The sequence below is a fragment of the Papaver somniferum genome, chromosome 5, assembly GCF_003573695.1.
Source record: "Papaver somniferum cultivar HN1 chromosome 5, ASM357369v1, whole genome shotgun sequence".
NCBI lineage: Eukaryota > Viridiplantae > Streptophyta > Magnoliopsida > Ranunculales > Papaveraceae > Papaver > Papaver somniferum.
The window spans coordinates 147,637,756-147,657,994 of NC_039362.1; the positions used below are offsets into that span (position 1 = coordinate 147,637,756).

At 35.9% G+C, this 20,239-nt stretch overlaps 1 protein-coding gene and 1 pseudogene across 2 annotated transcripts; one reads left to right on the forward strand and one right to left on the reverse strand.

The window, feature by feature from the left end:
* The first annotated feature begins 9,767 nt into the window (after window positions 1-9,767).
* Window positions 9,768-9,971, forward strand: LOC113285079 (annotated as a pseudogene).
* A 524-nt stretch (window positions 9,972-10,495) lies between these two features.
* On the reverse strand, window positions 10,496-16,748 carry LOC113283133 (TBC1 domain family member 15-like). 2 transcript variants are annotated; one of them, XM_026532290.1, is made up of 11 exons: window positions 16,339-16,748; window positions 16,154-16,249; window positions 15,233-15,336; window positions 14,717-14,976; window positions 14,197-14,319; window positions 14,004-14,092; window positions 12,382-12,487; window positions 11,560-11,657; window positions 11,190-11,435; window positions 11,010-11,093; window positions 10,496-10,816 (listed from the first exon to the last, which is right to left on the reverse strand). In XM_026532290.1, exons 1-11 carry the CDS (start codon window positions 16,450-16,452, stop codon window positions 10,802-10,804), a joined length of 1,335 nt encoding a protein of 444 aa, XP_026388075.1. In that variant the 5' UTR covers window positions 16,453-16,748; the 3' UTR covers window positions 10,496-10,801. The 2 variants fall into 2 exon arrangements, with proteins under 2 accessions (XP_026388075.1, XP_026388076.1); XM_026532291.1 differs by lacking the exons at window positions 15,233-15,336; window positions 16,339-16,748.
* Between the last annotated feature and the right edge of the window lie 3,491 nt (window positions 16,749-20,239).

A 20,239-nucleotide genomic window follows, 5' to 3' on the forward strand; every position in this document is an offset into this window, starting at 1 on the left:
ATAGTTTGTGCCACGACTAGAAGTTAGGGTTTCATCCATGGCCACTAGAGAATGGTCGTGATTCTGGCTAGGATATCCAAATTGAAGTCTGTTGCGGCGTTGGCCGCGAATAAAAAGTGGGTTGGCACGTAGGTGCACTATTTATGGCGCGTTGGCATGTTTGGCATGCTACTGAGGCGAGGTGGCACATTTGGCATGTGCATTTGGCATGTTTTGGCATGCTGCTTTGGCATGTGCGCTTGGCATGCTCGTTTGGCATGTTGACGTGTTTTTGGGAATCCAATTTGGCATGGCGACCTCTTGACGCAATTTCCATCTCTTTTAATGTTGTGGCAGGTTTAGGGCAACCTGATTGGTCAATAAAAGTAGGGGTCCGGACAAGAATAGGCGTGTCTACCCTTTTGGTGCGCGTGGAGGGTTTAATGCGACCTGATTGGTCGATAAAGGAATAAGGGTCGGTTGGGCAGCATGGGGCGTGGCCAAGTGACGCCGGCTGGTCCATAGCACGGCCACGCTGCTTCTCCTTCTCCACGGCTCCGTTATTCTTTACTTTTTTATTTTTGGCAGGACTCTGCACCTACTAATCCGCGGAGGATCAATTTCTTAGTTCCTTAAGCATAATTTCGACCAACGGGGCCTAATATACTGCGAAGAGCGCAAAATCCTAATTTTTGCAAATTAGTCAAATTCATGAATTTTGTGAATTATCACAAAATTGATTGAAATCTATGTGTTGACACAGAATTCTTTATTTACAAAGAGCAGTGTGCTTCCTGACTGAGTATTTCGTGTAAGGACCTTAACCTTGATACTTGGAAATTTGTGTTATTCTGCTGCGAGTGAACACAAATCCGTCATGCCATACCAATATTAAGGGTTCTGCCGGGGAACATAACACATGAAAAGTACTCAGAGGGTCTTACATTAACGAATAATATAAGCAAGGTGTTGAAATTTACAGAGTATCTGGGATTTTTGCTACATGCGCAAGTCTGGATAAATTTCATGCAAATATATTCAACGGCTCAATAAATGCGCCAGTTGAGAGATTGACACTCATCACTTTTACATGGCTCTGTTTCTTTGCAGAGTGACGGAACATTAGATGCAAGGTTTTACAAATTTAACCCTGACCTAAAAACCACCATCAACAGTAACGTAAAAGGATTCCTCGATCATATCTCTCCCTATTCATTGCAACTCAATTTCAATTTTTTATTTTTTTTATTGTTTTACAATCTAAAACAAAACCCCCCATTTGTGACCTTTATGACAACTAATCTCCCTGCTCTTCGTGGGAACAAACTTCACGTTCATTATATTACTTATTAATTGAGTGAAAAAAGATCACTAATTTGATTGCACCCACGACACGCATAACGAGCCAGACAGATAACGACAATTGAGTCAAAGCACATTCGAGTACCATCAAGCAACACAGAATAAAAGGAAAGGATAAAGTTGGCAGGAGAAGTAAGAATGATGAACAAATGTGCAAGAACTCATTTATGCAGGAATAAGGTTGAAATGTTGTTTAATTTGAAAAGAGGAAATAGATAAAGTCTGTGAAGTTTGGTAACAAGATGTGTTTATTTCTTCACTTTGTATTTTCCATTTTTTTTCTCCACACTATGATCCAACATTACATATATCTTTTACGTAGTTTACGCTTGAATACCCATCAAAAATAACACACAGTTCATTGTTCACACTATAATCCCATGGTGCAGATTCACTACACTGAAAGAATCATAGGCTATTTAGACCTAGACAGTATAATCCGTCAGTATAGACTACATATACTGGTAAAAGAATATGTCCAGACTTGTATTTTTCTTTTTCATAACTTCCAGTATTATTTTGAAATGATGATCTGATAGTGCAGATTCATTATACTCTGTTGATATATTCTATTGATATTTGGTATGCTGTTATTCCATATTTTAGAATGCAAAGGAAGTTTCTGAAACAGTGCAGAATGCCTATACTCATTGATTTACAATCCTAGAGGTGCAGATAGGATATACTGTGGGGATTTTGTTATTTTCTCTTCAATAAAGTTATAATCCTAGATAATTAGGGTTAATTAAACTCAAATCTTCAATTTTGTGTTGTTATTTTGTTTATGTTTTGATAATTAGGGTTCATAAACTTTTGGAAATTATGGTGCATATAGTCTATATTGTAGGGATTTTTTTGATGATTCATCTGTAACTCTGTATATGTGTTGCTTGGTTCAAGTTTTTTACAACTTACTAGTGACTGGTCAGCCATTACTCATTTGTACAAAAAATCGTTGTTTGTGAAGGTTATAGGTTTTTTCATATGATAAACAATGATTGTCAATAGCGTAATAAAGTTAGATGTTGTTTTCTCTTATTCTTTATTCTGATAATTCATTTGCTAGTGGTATTAGATAGCAGTATTATAAATGTTGAAAAATGCAGGTTATCGTGCGATTCAATGTTGATACAGAAACATGGTAAAAAGTACATTTTAGGAGATAGATTAGTAGACTCAATAATGCAGATATAATATCTCATAATGATCGCAAAAGTTGAAACACTACAACACTTAGAATATATAGGTTCATAAGCACTTTATTATCTCATTGCAATGTTTTGGAATGTCATAAGAAATCAGAATCTTGTTTTTGGTTTACATTGTTATGTTCTAGCGGTTTTTATTTGACAGTGCAGACCACACCAATACTATGATTCTTCTACATTGTTATCTTTTAGTACAGATCACCTATACTATGGTTTTTATGTTTATGTTATAACACAAGAACAATGAAAATCACATATATTATGATTCTTGTACATTGTTATGATCTAGTGCAGATCACATATACTATGGTTTTTGTGTTTATGTTATAGATAGTATGATTCCTATCCATATGATTCTTTTATTTTATCCACATTTGTGTAGACCGTAAAGGAGACGTATCTTGCTCGACTGGTATAAAACTGTATAGAGCAGGGTTTTTCTCCACTCTTTACTGTTGTACCTTGATGCATCTGCTTGGGTTAGTATTTTATTTTTTTATTTTTTTTATTTTCCTTTTGATTACAAAAATAACAATAAAATCTATTTATTTCTTTTTGAGAGTTCATATAGCCTATACCGGGAGTACAGATAGCCTATACTGGGAAAAACTAGCTAGTTTGGCATTAACACTTTAGAGTACAAGTAGCCTGTACTGAGAAAATTATTAGATATTTTGACAAACATTAGTTTAGATTACATATATATAAACTTGGTTTATTCCATATATGCTAAGAGAAATTTGACTTTTATATATTTATTTTGGGCATTATGGTGAAAACATTAGCAGCAAAAAATCCTAATATTTATGATGTTACCTTGTAGATATCCAATACACATGTTGCTGGTTACAAATCACTACTGAATTCACTACTAGTTTCTGTATGTAATCTGGATGGGAATATGGGTCTTATGGTTTCGTGCTTACTTGGATGTTTCTTATCATGTTGCGTTTTTTTCGGCATTTACAATTCATAAAATGGTCATAACATATTAATGGCCAAAGAGGGACTATACATAGTAGGATTGCGCTACACTCTTCATAGAAAATGCATTCTCAATTCATAAGATAAAATTGGTAGCAGAATGAGCAAGGAGCTAGAAGTTCTACCAATGGTGAAGAATTGTAAAGTTCAATGTTTTGAAATGCTAACAAGCGTTGGGGACATCTACTTGTTAGATGTAATTTTCATTAGCCACATAGTTGATGTTTTGGATAGCCAATTAAGAGACAACATTTTATAAACTTGATTTTAGTTTTTGTTATAATGTTTTTGTACCACCACATATATCCCAAGTTGTAAGTTAAGAGAAACGATTTTAGATTTTTCTCCTATAGTTTTCTTCCATATTTAATGTTTTTTCTATCCTGTCAACCAGACATGCATTTTTATGTGTCTTATACTGGATTTCTAACCAGTGCAGTTGATCTGCACACAATATTTAGGAAGTATAAGGGACCTGCACTCGTTTTTAACTAGAACATACCTTTACTGAATTTCTAACAAGTGCAGCGGATTTGTATTTTATTTATGACAAGTGAATAGTTAAACTCGATTTCTCAACAATATAGGGGACTTGCACTCGTTAGAGGATGTGCTGAAAAAATAAATTATTATAAAGGGATCACCAGAAAAGTACTAAGATTTCTGTAAACTAACAGTTTAAAAAACATTAGCTTTTCATTTTTCCCTTTTGTTTTTCCTTCAATTATTAAACATTTATATACACTAAAGAATGCTAAAAGCATGGAAAATGAAAAGAAGATAAAATTGCTATAGGATTGTAACTAAAAATTTTTAGCACAATTCCACCTCATGAGTATTTTTATAATGTACGATGGAAGAAATAAATTGAGAGATATGCTAATATAAGCGGACGTTGAAGCTTTTAATAGGCTATTGTGCCTAAGAACTGCCTCTGGAGAAGGTTCACGCCCTCGCAAAAGAACGGAAACCTGACATAAGAAAATAATTCTAATTAGATACAATTCATTAACCAAGCGAAGAATTTGTACGAAATCCAATGTAGCTCGATTAATCAAGGTGTTACATAAATACAAACAAAACTTAAGAAAAAGATGTAAAATTAGTGTACTAAAGGAGGACGTTAGGTGGATGATTGTAAAAATACTTCATAATGTAGTGTGATATTTATATGCTAAAAATGTACATCTTCCTTTCTCAATTGTAAGTACATATTGGCTACACTCATATTTTCAGTGGAGTTTAAGCATCATAATAGAGATTGCATTTAAAAACAACAACTAATTATATCTAATTCTAATGCTAAGAAAGAAAATTCTTCCTTTCACAATTATCAGTACATATTGGATACACTCATGTATTCAGTGGATTTTAAACATCATAACAAGGATTGTATTCGAAAAACAACGAAAGGTGAAAAAAAATCAACTAAATATAACTGCAACAATAAGGAGAAAACACTTAAGAGGTATCTGTTAGAAACTAAGGTGAAAAGTAGTTAAGATGGTGGTGTGGTTACTGGTAAGCATAGAAGTATCTCTTGTGTTTAGTGCATCATATTATCTAATCAACATGTATACACTCGAATTTGCGAGCAGTGTAGTGGACCTGCACTCAATTTCTAAGCAGTATATACTTTCAAAATTTATTACACTGCTTAGACATCTGAGTATAGCCCTACTGCACTAGTTACAAATCTGAGTATAGGTCCTCTGTACTTCCTAGAAATGAGTGCAGATCACCTACACTTGTAGGAAGTGAATACAGATCCGCTTCAGTTGTTAGAAACCGAGTGTATCCCCTGCGCTTCTTAGAAATCTGGGTAATTTCGGTGTATACTTTTCTAGGAATGTCTGTTCACAATGCAGTAACACGTTCAAATGAGTACACACTGTTACATTTCATAAAATGAGTATACAAAAAATACATTCTAAAAACTGACTACATTACATAAAATTTATACTCTCGAGAAATTCAAAGATATGTCACAGCAAATTAGACAAACATAAAGATCTTCACCTGCTAAAACACATTAAGCATATTCATTTCATACCATAACATCTCTTAAGTTGCTTACAGTTAATAAACTGTGCAAGTTTACATTCAAAATTGGATTAAACGAAAGTTAATATTCAAAAAAGAAAAAACAAAACTATAATGGTTTTTAGTTCAAGCCTAAAATTGTAAAACCCTGTGTTTAATGCGCTATCACCCTGCAAGGGGCAAAGCCATTTAAGAAGCGACAAGTGCAAAAAACCTCCTCGCTCATTGAGCAATTCAATATAAATATGAGATTCACTCAAAATGGTGCATGTGGCAACAATCCCAAATATTCTGTGAATTTTTCCACCAGCATTATTCACTAATGCATTGTGCGCCTAGTATTCTCCTGTGCTATGTTCCGTATCCAAACTCCCAATATTGAAATGACATGACGATTAATGTTCACTCTAAGCAGAGTAGCATGAATCTCCTGAAGTCCCAGTATTGAGATCTGCACAAATACTCACACAGGCTGCATCGTTCTCTGACAAAGAAATTTTCGTATCGACGCACTTTTAAATTAAAAGATAACTCGATCGAATATGTTTAAGTTCCTTAAGGAAAATCTAGACTGTTCATATCAGTCTCAAAAAATGATCACGGCCATAGAACTTGGTCGCGCGATTCAACAAGCCTAGCCTACTCCTGGCAGAATTAGACAATCATCACGATGACCGCCGGCGGGCCCACTAACATCTCGACCGAGCGGATCCCATCTGGTACATCTGCAGCGCTTCGAATGATTAGCCCGCGGCAAGCCTATAGGGCGTTAAATCGTTTGTCCGAACTAGGGCAAACACGCTATTTCAAAACCCTAATTTTGGGTTGCGGCAGTATATTATTGGCGCAAATCATCATATCTGTCCAAGCCAGCCTAATTGGACGGCTTAGATCGCGTTTCAGACGATCAAGGAGGTTCCAATGCGTTCACCGTCGGCCCAATATTATTCCCAATCAATCGACTTGCTCATGGTAAGTAAATGGCACACTAAATAGTTCGATTGAACTAGGGTGGACGCGGCTACTTTGAAACCCTAATTGGTGTTTGCGGCAATATGTTACTGTCGCAAATCGATCACGACCACCCATCTTCTCCAGCCGATTTGAGTGGCTTAGATCTAACTTTAGATGGCCCAAGAGATGTCAGCATTTACACAAGTGGCTTAAAAGCGATGCTTTACGTGCATCAAACACATACGATATTTTGTGGACATTGGCTTCATAAATAACTTAGTTATTTAACCTAATAGCACCATATGTTATTCTTTGCCGCAAGTCCCACGACTTGACCCACTTACTCGAGACATCAAACATGTCATAAACTGGGGGATACTCACTGGGGTATTGGTCTGGAGGTTTAGAGCGTGAGGCGTATAACGCGCCCACTATGAGAAAGTGTCAGGAAAAGACGGACGGTGAACGATGATGAGAGTAGTGGATGAAGGTGTGGCAACGTGATGATCACCACCTCTTACACAACCCCACTACTCCACTACTTAATCTCCCCCACTTCCTACGAGATCAGGGGTGTGCTCAAATTACTTGTATGAATAGGTTTTCAACCTGTTTCGAGCGTTATTAACACAATATCCAGAAAACACCAAGAACTGATAGCTTAAATTCTGCAAGCCAGTTTCACATTCTGATACAAGTCATAAACAACCACGCCTTCATAATTCAATATTCTGATCTCAAACACCTTATTCACTTACCTCCCTAAGATCAACCCCTTCTCCTTCACTTTGTGACCGAATTTAATCTGGAACAGTCATTTCTTGGTTTAGGACAGGGTCTTACAGATTGATCTCTCGAATTTGAAAGTACTCCCGTGCAGTGCATTGTTTAGGGTTTGAATTCGTTTCTCATCAACACACCCAAATTTAACAAAAACAACAGAACCAGTTTTTACCCTCAAACACTCACAGTATAGCATATCTGCACGGTTGGGTTCTGCAACAAATTGAATGAGATTACATAAAGGTAAATGATAAAAACAAGAAAAAGAACTAAGAAATTAAACTAATATTGATTTCCTTAAACATACTCTCAATGATCTTAGCAATCAAAACTTATTTCCCTGAATAAATGAGAACAAGATAATCTAAAATCAAATCAAAATGTAACTATTATAATCAAATCTAGTTACGAAACGAACATATAACGTAATTATTTTCTAGATCTGAACTTTATTCACAAAAATGAAGTAATTATTAAGCATGGAAATCGAAAACACAAATATCTACTTCAAATTCCTCTTTCAAAAACCCTAACAATTCAAAATCGTAAAATCTTAGCTTACCAATGGATTTAGCAGCAGTATTTCGTTTAATTGAGAGATTGGAACCATAGATTTGAGAACAAACTAGGAAACGACGGAAGATAGAGAGCCAAAAATTTCGTCGTAGATCGCCTGAGCACGGAGATCTCGATTTCAAAAATGTAGAAATGAAAAAATGGGAAGAGATTCAACCCTGTACAGTTTATGATTTGATGGAGGGGTATTTCTGGAATAATCAAAACTCGTTTTATTAAAACTCGCGCTTGTGCAGAAAAAATTGGTCTAAACAACTTTTTTTGGACCACTCATTAAGCTGGGTTTAATGAAATGACCTGCCATTAAACTAGCCCAGTGGATTAGACGGGAACCACTGGCTGGTTGATGAACCAGTACCGCACGACCAGAGCGTGATTAATGGCCTCAGGCCTATGATGTAAGCTCTGTGGCTGTAGATGATCGTTCTCGGCTTGGCTTTGGCCTGCTGTGGCTTTCGTGCGGTTGTCTGACAGCCTCAAATCTTTTTTGCTCGCTTTGCCAAATCAAAGCTTGGGGTATCCAAGGAACTTATTACAAATGAACGTGGTGGATGTGTATCTTTTTTCATCTCTAATTACTTCAAAGTCAGCTCACAGTGATTAACAACTCTACTTTTTTCAACATACAAAACAACAAATTAGCCAATATAGGAACCCTAATATACAAGCTTGGCTACATGGGTTGATAATACAAATAAGGCTCGTATAACTGAATTGGTACAGATAATAAGAATCCTGTTTTATGCAATTGTCTTGTTTATGTAATTGCCACATAGAAATACACACAAACCATTGGAGAGTGTTCGAGTGATGGAAGTACTGCCTTTCCCGTGTGGATATACTTAATTTGAAAACCAGCAATATGCCATTCTTAAAGATTCGACATGGACTTCAACAGCAGTTAATAATTTCACCGCGCGTCCAAAGGTTATTTGAGTCGGCACATATGCATTAGAGCTAGACACAAACTCTAGGCGTTTAGCACACAAAACAGCATATTAGGCAATATGAACACCCTATTTTACAAGCTTGTCTACATTCAGGTTGACATTTGGAAAAAACAAGGCTCGTATTGCTAAATCGGTACAGAAAATAAGAATCCTGTTTTATGCACTCAAGACTAATTGCAACATATCGAAATGAAACTGAAATCCATATATATGCATGTGGTGTGGACCGATGACATGAATTTGAAATTTGTGGCTCATGAGTCAAGACCTTTTGCATTATACTGTCTCATATACTCGTCTATCGTCAGTTCCGCGATATTTAGGACGGTCGGTTTCTAGCAACAACTCTTTAATAGGTCCATACTTCCTTGTGGGTTGATCCAGATCTGTACCATGAAAATAACATGAAAGTGATGCTCGAGGATTTTCAAGGTTGGCTAGGACCCTGTGCTCCGCACTCTTAAACCGATCATTCGATATAAGCTGCGTTTAAAAAACAAAAGAAAAAATTAAACGATCATAGTTACTCGATTCAGATGAAGTCAAAATCTCAAGATTGTCACCATTTAAATCCACCGTCACTCCGGTGGTGTTCTCTGTTATCTTTGGTTCAAGTCAGAAGATGTTATCAATAGTATGAAGACTTGGAGAGTACTTCTGTATTTACTTTTCTGCTCCATAATGAAGTTGATAGCACCGCATATCAACCACTAGAATTAGTGGCAAGTGTGTGTTACACGATTTACGTCTGTGGCCGGTACGTGGCTGGTCCGTGTCCTCGTTGTTAAAATTTATATCTAAGCGTCCCAGACAGGTTTGGAACTTGCGACCTTCTAAAGGTGCGTATACATAAGATTCAGAAGTTTCTTTTAGTCCCACACTGCGAAATGGAGTGTGGTTTAAAGAGGGTGGAATTTGTGAACTGGACACGACCTTACTTGAACAGGATCTGTTCTATAGGCTCGACCTTATTTGTGAACAGGAACCACAGGCTGGTTGATGAACCAGGACCCGCACGACCAGAGCGTGATTAATGGTTCGCAGGCCTATGACGTAGGCCCTGCGGCTGTAGATGATCGTTCTCAGACAGGCCTTGGCCTGCTGTGGTGGTCGTGCGGTTGTCTGACAGCCTCCAAAATCTTTTTTGCTGCACCTGAATGTTGGATGTGTATCTTGCTAGAGCTAGAGCTGGCAAAATGAACGTGGTGGATGTGTATCTTTTTTCAAAGTCAACCTCACAGCGAATTGTTAACAATGATTGAGTGATGGATTTGAGCAGCAGTTATGAACTCCGTCCATTCAAAGATATTTTATACTTTACCAAATTTGAGCCGTAGAAGAATTTGGGTATTCTTTTTCATTAGCATTCAAAGCTTGGTTGGATCCATAATCTGAATGTTGCGACCGCCAACCAGATGCTAGTTGTTCTGGTAGTTGGAATGCTTCTAGGAAATGATAATTCACTGTATAATATAGAATTTTGCAATTCAAGCGTGGATTAACATTAGTGGATTAACATTGTTATCTTTCTAGAGCTGGCAAAATATCCAAGGAACTATTACAAATGAACGTGGTGGATGTGTATCTTTTTTCATCTCTAATTACTTCAAAGTCATCTCACAGTGAATTATTAACTATTCCAGTGATGGATTTGAATTTGAGCAGCAGTTATGAACTCCATTCATTCAAAGATATTTTATAGTCCACCAAATTTGAGCCGTCACATAGGCGTTTAACAACTCTCCTTGTTTCAACATACAAGACAACAAATTAGCCAATATGGGAACCCTATTTTACAAACTTGGCTACATGGGTTGATAATACAAACAAGGCTCGTATAACTGAATTGGTACAGATAATAAGAATTCTCTTTTATGCACTCCATTAGTCACTCTTTTGACTGGCTGGTTGCAGAAATTGGATTCGAAAGGGACAATTTGTGTGAAAATGTAGCCTTCTTATTTACAATTTTTTGATCTGCAAACAAAACATGAAGTTAGCAATCTTGGGAAAGTTTTCTTGAAGATGTTTGATTATTGTAGGTAGATTCGCTATGTAACTTACAAAAGGAAAGAAACCAGGAAAATGATTGAAAAACACACTCAAGCTTATGTATGAGTCAACTGTACGGGTTTGAGCGCATGTGTAAAAGAGCATGATGTGAACTTACCTGTCTCAAGTATTTCTTTTGAACATTCAGGGCCTCCTTACAAGCTTCCTTGGCATCTATGTCTCCATTTATATCATTCAAGATCTGCCACAGAACTTCCAGGTAAGGAAAAAATAGTGGGAATTATCTGAGATGAATTTACACAATTGGAGAAGAAACATCTTAACACAATGAACCCACCTTAATAATATCATCCAAACCCTTGGCCTCCCTCAGAAACCGCTTATTCCTGGCCTCAAGAACACTTGCAACAAGGAAGATAGATAGTGAATCTTCTGATCCAGCCTTCACATTTTTCCTCTCAAATTTTCCATACTTCTTCAGCTGCATATCATTTTCCTTCGGCAGTCTGCACTTAGTTGTATCTTCATACAACTCCTCATAAGCAGAGAACGTGTTTGGGTTGTATTCCATGGCCCACATCATCTGAGATCAACCATGATGACCGACAAGAAAAGAAAGAAAGTTCTGCTATTCAGTTTGAGAATTTTTAAACCTTCAAGAGTAACTGCAATTTGTGAAATCAACCGACTTCTAGTCTGTGGCATACCTCCCAAAGGTGCATGGCATCCACAACTGAGAATTCTCTACGGAAAAGTACCATCAACATCCGGAATGCAAATAGATACTGGCCTCCATCTAGATCCTCTGTTATTGGAAACTTATCTACGTCAGGAGTTCATTTTTTTTCATTGCATCAAATAGTTAAAGCTTAAACAACATCATAAATGAGATTATGACATTGAAAAATGTAAAAGACATTGGTGATCGATTGTCCTTAGTATCAAGTGATATTCGCATGGATGAATAATGTCTTTGATTCTTATGTGGGATCAATGACAGATTATCAATCCTCTTTTGCTTCCTTAATAATATACTTTTGTTTTTGCACATAAAAAAGGGAAAGAGTTACAAAATTACAACTAAGCTATAAGCACAAAACTAAGGCCTCTTTTTCCTAAGCAACATTTTACGTTGGGATTAAGTAAGATTCTTTATTTGGTGCCAATGTGTTGATTACTTATACTATATTATTATTTGAGCCAGACATACACGAGCTTCACAGTTCATACGTGCAACTCATAGTGAGCCCAGACATGGAATTAAAGTGGGTTCATACTAGATGAGCTTAAAGGCAACAAAGTACTCCACCTTGCCCAAAAAAAAAGGAAAAAAAGAAACTTTTAGGCACGAAAAATATCAGCATACCATTTGTGAGTTGTAATGTTGTATACTTAAGTTGGGAGTAAGGACTTGATTTATTTAGGGAGCATAATGCTTTACTCAAGATAATACAAGTACAAGTTGTACAACCCCTTACTTGAAAGCATTTTACCCTTACCTATTTAAATGAAATGCGAGAAAAGCATACCTATATGTTGATGAAGCTTTGGATCAACAACTCTCAGTACTTCTGCTAGTGTGCTGAGTTGTGACTGAACCCCAACTGAATTTTTTGTGCACTTAAAATTTCCTCGCTTTCAATCAACAAAAAAAAAGAATGAGTCAAAGGATTGAATAAAATGTGAAAGATGCAAAATACAAACCAGTCAGAGAAAAAAAAAATTGGTCTCAAACAAAGAGCTAATTCGCTCCAGTTAGAAGGAAATAAACTACAGGGGAAAAAATAACTATAAAATAAAAAATAAATAAATAGGTTTAAAGTTCAAACTGAACTTGATTAAGGGCCAAGAGTTTATATGTAAATGTGAGAGCAGACCAAACCAGAAGGAACTCATCGGATACCTAAACCATCAAAGTATTGTTACATGAAAAACAGCCCCCTGTAAACTGGGAGTTGGTTGCTTGAGCTGGTTTGAATTTGTTTCATGATCACATTCACATCATTGTTCAGCGTGATAAGACGTGTGGGTTATGACCTCATCCTGAGAGCTAAACCTGACCCCAAGTTCCACCTGAGCAGAAGGAATAGCCTCAATCAACTCTGGCGGGATCCTAGAATTTCATCTTGTGACCCTAAGTGTTTAGATGTGGATGATTTTGCATTAGCATATGAGATTATGACTTTCTTTGAGTTTGGGTACTTGACTGACTCAAAGTAATACTAATAATCTTGAAGAGGAGAATCGGTTGACATTGAGAATATAACGATCTTCTGAGCTGATAACTTACTATGAGTGAATCTAGCAGTGCAATTACTCAGAAGAAATTAGTCGTAGTCACTAGTCAAGCAAATGAGTGATATGAGAGAAAATAAGAATGGCATGGCCAATGTTTAAACAGATCAATATAAGCAAGAAATTTCTCTCAGCTGCAAAAAATGGCGGGGAGGATTCCAACTCTTAAGCAACGGGAATTTAATGGTGGGAGAGTATCAGGCTGCACAAATGTGTTATCGCTCAAATGGATTCATTTCCTTAATAATCACCGGTAACTCTTCCTTATCACTTAAATACTCATATCTGAGGTGATCCGGAAGAGGTTTCAATTCAAGAATACTTAAAGGCAGGGTATTATATATTCTGTTGTCAGTCAGTTGCATAATACTTACCAACCACTCTCCCCTAAAGCTTATTGAAGTATAAAAGAAAACTTAATACTGCATCCTCTGATGGTATACATGAATGAACCACAACACACGACCTGGATTTGGGGAACATAAGAGGGAAGAGTATAGACTACAGATACAGGGTGAGTTATGTAATCGTTTCTTGAAATTCACGACACTAAAGCACATAAAAAAGAGTAAGCAGAAGATAAGTTGCTGACATATCCACGGTAACAGTCTGATCATGTGACAATATAGAAGCAGCTGATTTGTTAATATATAGTGGGCAACAGGAACAGATATAAAAGATGCAACCAATGCAGTACTCAGACATACCAGGACAGCATGTCTGATGTAACTTTCTTGTGTATAAACAATATCGCATGTCAAAGTGACACAGAATCCTTACATACCATGTTAAGCACAAATTATCGCATTTTTTTTTCAATATGAACCAATATGAGCATAAGTACAGATATGCATACCACCCTGCGCATTAAGCGTTCAAAGCACCAAAATGCATCAGCTTCATTTTCGACTAGAATTACCATTGGAGAGCAAAGATCACTCATTCCTGGAGAAGAATAAATGTGCCATGACTCATCAATTACTGATATTTTAACGAACCCTATCTTTTAGCTTTTTCTTTAATGGGATAAATATTAGCCAACTAATTACCTTGACAATATCCAATGTCCTTGTCCATCCAGGCATACACTGCGAGAATATCCCAAAGCTTCGCCAGATTAGCTGCACTTTCATAAAATACAAGTGTTCTATCTGTGCGATGAACGTCCAAACCTGTCACGTAAAGTTTTATAACAAATAATGTTAGGCACAACCGCATTATTATAGTACCAAAACAGAATGATGACAGGGATTGTTTATTCTTCACTTGCAAATGACGCTGTACAATATAAATCAACAATTTCTAGATATGTCATACAGTGAACTACTCTTTGGAAAGAAATTTAGAATGAACTTTGCATTATAAAAACATAGAAATCTATTGTCATATTTTTCTTTATTTGTCATGATGAACTAAAACTTAAAATCATATATTCGCAGGTATATAAGGGGGCGCTGTGATGTTTAATTTAGCGACTATACAAACAGAATGAGTTACATGTGAAGTGCAAACAATCCACAAATGGTCACTAAAAATATACTCGAAATATGAGATGCTTGTATTAATTACCAATTTGATGCAAGCCAAGTTTCCACTGAATCACTTTCTTTTCTACAGCAGCTTCAGTAACATTCACGTCAAGCTTTGTGGGGAAGGCATTGAGAACAGCAACAGTTCCATTATGTTCTGAATCTGAATCACAATTGTTATTAGAAGGATACTGGACTGGTTTCCCATCTTCACTGATGATGGGCATTGTGATATACCTTCCACTACCAATCATTGGCTCCATCTTTTTGCACTCAGCCTTCCAATTCGAATACTGATCTCTATCATGACCGATAAAAATGCAACGAATTATTTGAATGAATAAACAATACGCCATTCATTTTATTTAATTTCCTTTTACGTCAAGATTTGAAGAAGACGAAGAATGGCTAAAAATATTAAACTGTGAACTTCCACCTCATTCATGTGTATTGTGTGAGCATCAAATAGATTGAAGCTGAATGATACAGAAGCCTGTGAAAGAGTTTAGAAGTTGGTGGGCATTATGTAGTGAACTGAATTGAAAGAATTATCTACCTCCTATGTTTTCTCAGCTGATTCCGTTCTTCAAAGGTACTGTTAGGATCATAGCAAGCCAATAAGAACTCCCAAACCACGCCTTTGATTGATGGATGAACACCCTAGTTGTACAAATAACATTTAAATAAACGACACTTGACCACTTTGAACTTGACAAATGATATGATAACACACTAATTATTATTATCATTTAGTATCACACGACACGTAAGCATGGAAATGACACAAGTAATAGATGTTCATAGCCTAATTGAACCTGGACACTTTTCAGTTTGGTGCATCTCTGACACATAATCGGCCAACAGAACCATATGAATTACTTAGATGAAAGAACAAGTAAGAAAAACATGAATTATAAGCACAATCATGGGAAAAACTTCTTATTCTTATTATTACTTCTGAATTCTATTATATGGATAGATCTTGTACTTTATGTGCCCACCTTCTACTGCTGTAACAACCCTCTTATAGAGAGCAACTAGGAAACTCTGCAAAGAATTAACAACTCTTCTAAACTAGGAAAATTCTACGAGCTGTAAACTCTTCTGAGGGCCTAGAATCTGTATTTCTAGTAGTGATTCTCACTCATCCAGTCTGCATGCAACATTCTAGCCGTTAATCAATCTCTCTAGCTTGTCTCCCAGAAACTGGTTCCTCATACATTCTGGAGACTGCTGTCCGACTCCTAATGCCAGAAATCGAACAGATGAAAAATTGCTCGATTATCCTATATTCCTTGTATTCTGAAACTACTGAGGTGAATGTTTGAATTTTTTGTCTTTAATATCATCAAACACACATTTAAACAGGATATGACAGTTTCTATTGCAGTTTTTCTTAAGAGTATGCTATCATCTGATCCTTACAATGTAACAGTCAATCCAATAAAAATGACTAACAGTGTTTAATAGCTCTTACCCCGCGTTGGATTCGATTAAGTACTTTAGCTATATCCAAATGACCATCAAGAGTAAATGCAGAATTCCATTTTCTCATACTAAGTGTTTTCCCAACCTGTTATGAAATCATCGCATAATCATCAAATTCTGAAAATTAAAAATTTTGAACTCAGAAATGAAAAAATAAAATAAAAAATGACTCACCCTGGGTTTAAATCGGGTCTTTGGAACCTCATGTACGAATTCAGGTCTAATTTCATAGAAACAATCAGTTTCCCCTAGCTCTGGATTCATACATCCCCCTTCAAAGCAACCCATTCTCAAAATTAATCGAATTCTATAATCTTTTACTTATTGGAAACCAACTTCAGCATCTCAAAACCATTCAAAAACCAGCACTTCGAGAGACTAAAACACCTAATATTATTTGTGTGATGAACCCAAATCTGAGTATTTTAGGAACAATTCAGACTCAAATGAAGAATAAAAATGGAATGTATAAAGCATAAAAAAGGAAAAAGAAAATAATTAAGTATAGAGTGGCGGAATTTGGAAGAATAGACAAGGGAAAGTCACTTGATTACCCCGTCAATAAATTAGAAGGAAATAATGGAGAAAAGGAAAGAAATAATCGAAAGCGCATTAAGAATCTTTTGTTTTCTCTTTCCTATATGTCATTTTCGTCTTCCTATCTCTCTCAAACCAATTGTTAACAACGAAGTCTTATCTGGTCAAGTTGTAGTCCTAGACTCCTAGCTCCCAAGGTCAAGCACTATGGTTAAGCATTTCGCTTCGCAATAGTTTAGTCGTGGCTAGCGAAATGAATATAAGGGACACCTCACTATGAGGGAGGGGTATCGCTTAGCTTAACTGCACGGAAGCTATAACACAAAATAGAAACTGAGTCTCATTTATTGTTTTTCATATTCGATATTTCGGATATATATAAGGAAATCTGAAAAATTCCTGGAATTTAGTGTGTAAAGTAAGTAGTTTACGTAAGAATTAGATGTATCCCCAGAATTGGATACAGAAACTTGTTCCAAAATCATATGGAAGCTCGGTTTTCGTAAAGTAGTTTTTAGTGTCTTATCGCTACGTAAGAGTCGATCAGATGAGATCAACTTTTTTTTATAGCAAAGCAAAGAAAAATCGCCACATTGAAGCTAAAATAAGGATCATAATGGTTTAATTTCGCTACAGTTAAGCTTTGGCGAAACGAAATTATCAACCATAGTGCTTGGCTTAACTTGTTAATTTTGATGAACTAGTTTGCTCATCTTTCATAATATGAGCTTATGAAGACATATACCGGGGTGTACATAAGTCAGGTGTCCCACCTGTTTACTTATCTTGTTTGTTTGGCTTGGACCCGGTATCTGATTACGATCTTACGTCTGATTTGTCCTGGATAAAATGTCAATTTTGTTTTGATGTTTGATTCGAGATTTGATTTGGCTTATCACTAGTGGAAAAATGTGGTTTTAAGATAGTTGAAAATTTTCGTATTGGCGATATATAAGACATTTTCGAAATGCTGTTGAAAGCGCCGTATATTCAGTGTCTTTTTCTATAACGACACTTTCAAGTTGACTTTTTTTAATGATACTTTCTGGATGTCGCTATGTCCAACACCTGGACTGTGTCGTAGATTTAATTTATATTAATATAAAAAAAAAAGGATCAGGCTGACTGATTGCAGTCAGCCTGACTGGGCTGAAATAGTTCTGATTCAAACTCGATTAAACTGAATTCAAATGAGCATTCAAAACTAAAATGAAACAAATAATAAAATATAATTCATCCATACAAAATGACCATCCCATTACATTGAATTGTATTCATAAAATTTTTTCAAAATTATACAGAAAAGGATTCAATTCCTGGATTGACACCAATGCGAGTCATGATTAATAAGTTAAAGGTTACTTAAAGAGAAGTACTACAAGTCCTAACAAGAACAAGGTTTCTAAATTTCAAAAAGACAAGTTCTAACCAGCAAAATGATAAACTGCCTGATCAGGGACTAAGGCCACGCACTTCCGAATGGTGCACCTGCACCAAAAAGAAGATTTCAACATTAACTAACCAAAACAAACTTGGACAATATGATGGAATTTGAAATAACCGTAAGGCATAACAGTCAAAGCTTCAATCACAATCAAAGATTTTAATTTGTAGTTACTTGTGAACCAGATAAAAGACGAGACAACATGAGATGCAAGCTAGTCATTTCCAACAGAAACTACGGGCAGATATTTCGCTATCAACAATCACACCTAGATGCTCTGACAGAAACCATGGTCCATTGCAAGCATGGCAGAACCCATATTGGTGTGGTAAAAGGTATACAAAATGGATTCATTTTCTCATACGACAACCTTATAGCTTCAATCTCAAGGGATAACAATTAAATGTACAAGGAATATTTAAGCTCACCTTCATGCCACCCATTGCAGAGCCATTCATAACGCCACATTTATTTTGATCCAACTCATTCAAAATATCTTGTCATCACAACATGGCCCAAGGAAATTTTTCCCACAGTAAGAATGTAAATCACCAAATATTGTGCCTACACGCATCTGACACAAATGTGAGAGAAAAAGTAGTGCTAAAACTCATAATGAGGATAGGAGCTAAAATAGTGAAAACATGGGGGTACCAAAATACACCACCAACATTTTCTTAGGCAACCTGTATGGACAAACTTAAATACAATTCCGAGATTTCAACTTAATGAATCTCAATCAAGGAATAATATTTAGAGTGATATATCTTTCGCTCACAATCAGAAGTTTACAGAGACAAGTCTGTGAACCTGATTTACGTGTGAGAGTACTTGGACGATTCCAAAGATCAATATCCAAGAATCAATCAAGTCGTATCCAACAAACAAGGATGGATTTATCTACTTTGATTGATTTACGTACAACCTGTGATATTTCAATTATAAAGATATACAATATTTTGGGGAAAAGAAATAATACAAACATCAGAAATTTTGTTAATGAGGAAAAAGCAAATGCAGAAAAACCCCGGGACCTAGTCCAAATTAAAAACTGAACTGTATTAAACCGCTACAAACACTAGCCTACTACCAATTAACTTCATACTGGAATGTAGTTGACACCAAATTAAACTCTCATAGCAATTCAGTTACTTACGCCTCTTGAATCCCAGCAGGACTCTGCGCAATTGATTACCTTAGGTGATGTCCTTTACAGCCTAAGAGTTGCTTCAACTCAATTGAAGACTTTAAACCAATCTTCCTCCCACAGTTAAGCCTATGTGTGATTTTCTTTCTGATCAATAGATCAAGGTCAGAGTGAAAATCGATAGCAATACACAAAGTTTAGCTAACCTCAAAATCCGGACGTATGCTTCCCAAAGAGAAGCCTGGATTATTATTTACCTCACAAGTATTAAACCTGTGGAATCACAAAGTCTGAGACGAAAATAACTTTGCGATTTCTATTTATCTTGTTTGAGTGAGAAGCTCAACAATCAAAACAAGATCAGGATACACGAACTATCAAGATAAAAGATAGTTGGACATGTATTCACGAATCCCTAGGTGAAGTTTTTTTAGTCGCTAAACCCTTGGAAGGGTTTTAAGGTGAGGAAGACTAAGACTCCTAAAAATTACATATTTGCACAAGAGTCAACATTTCAAGGTAAATGAGCTCCATTTTTTTTTTATTTTTTTATTTTTTTTTATTTTTTTTTTTATTTTCATTTTTCAATTTTTTCAAAAAGAAGGAGTTCTTGTTTTCAATTATGGCATATTATGAAAGTATCTACTTTTCACCCCCAAACCTAAACTAAACATTTTCCTCAATGTTTCAAAATATGAACAAAATTATAATACAACATGTGAAGAGGATCATGTTGAGTAGAGAAAAAGGAAAGAGAATACCCGATTTCGGCGAAAGCAATATTAGAACTCTGTTATTCAAGGAAAGAATCCAACATATGTCAGCCGAGATCATATTGGATTAGCAAAATATATACAAAAGGAACAAAAGGGTTTTAAGAAATTTTATCTACTTGATTAAATACAAAAAATTCACCATACACTAACAATCTAAAGAGTTGAGGATCA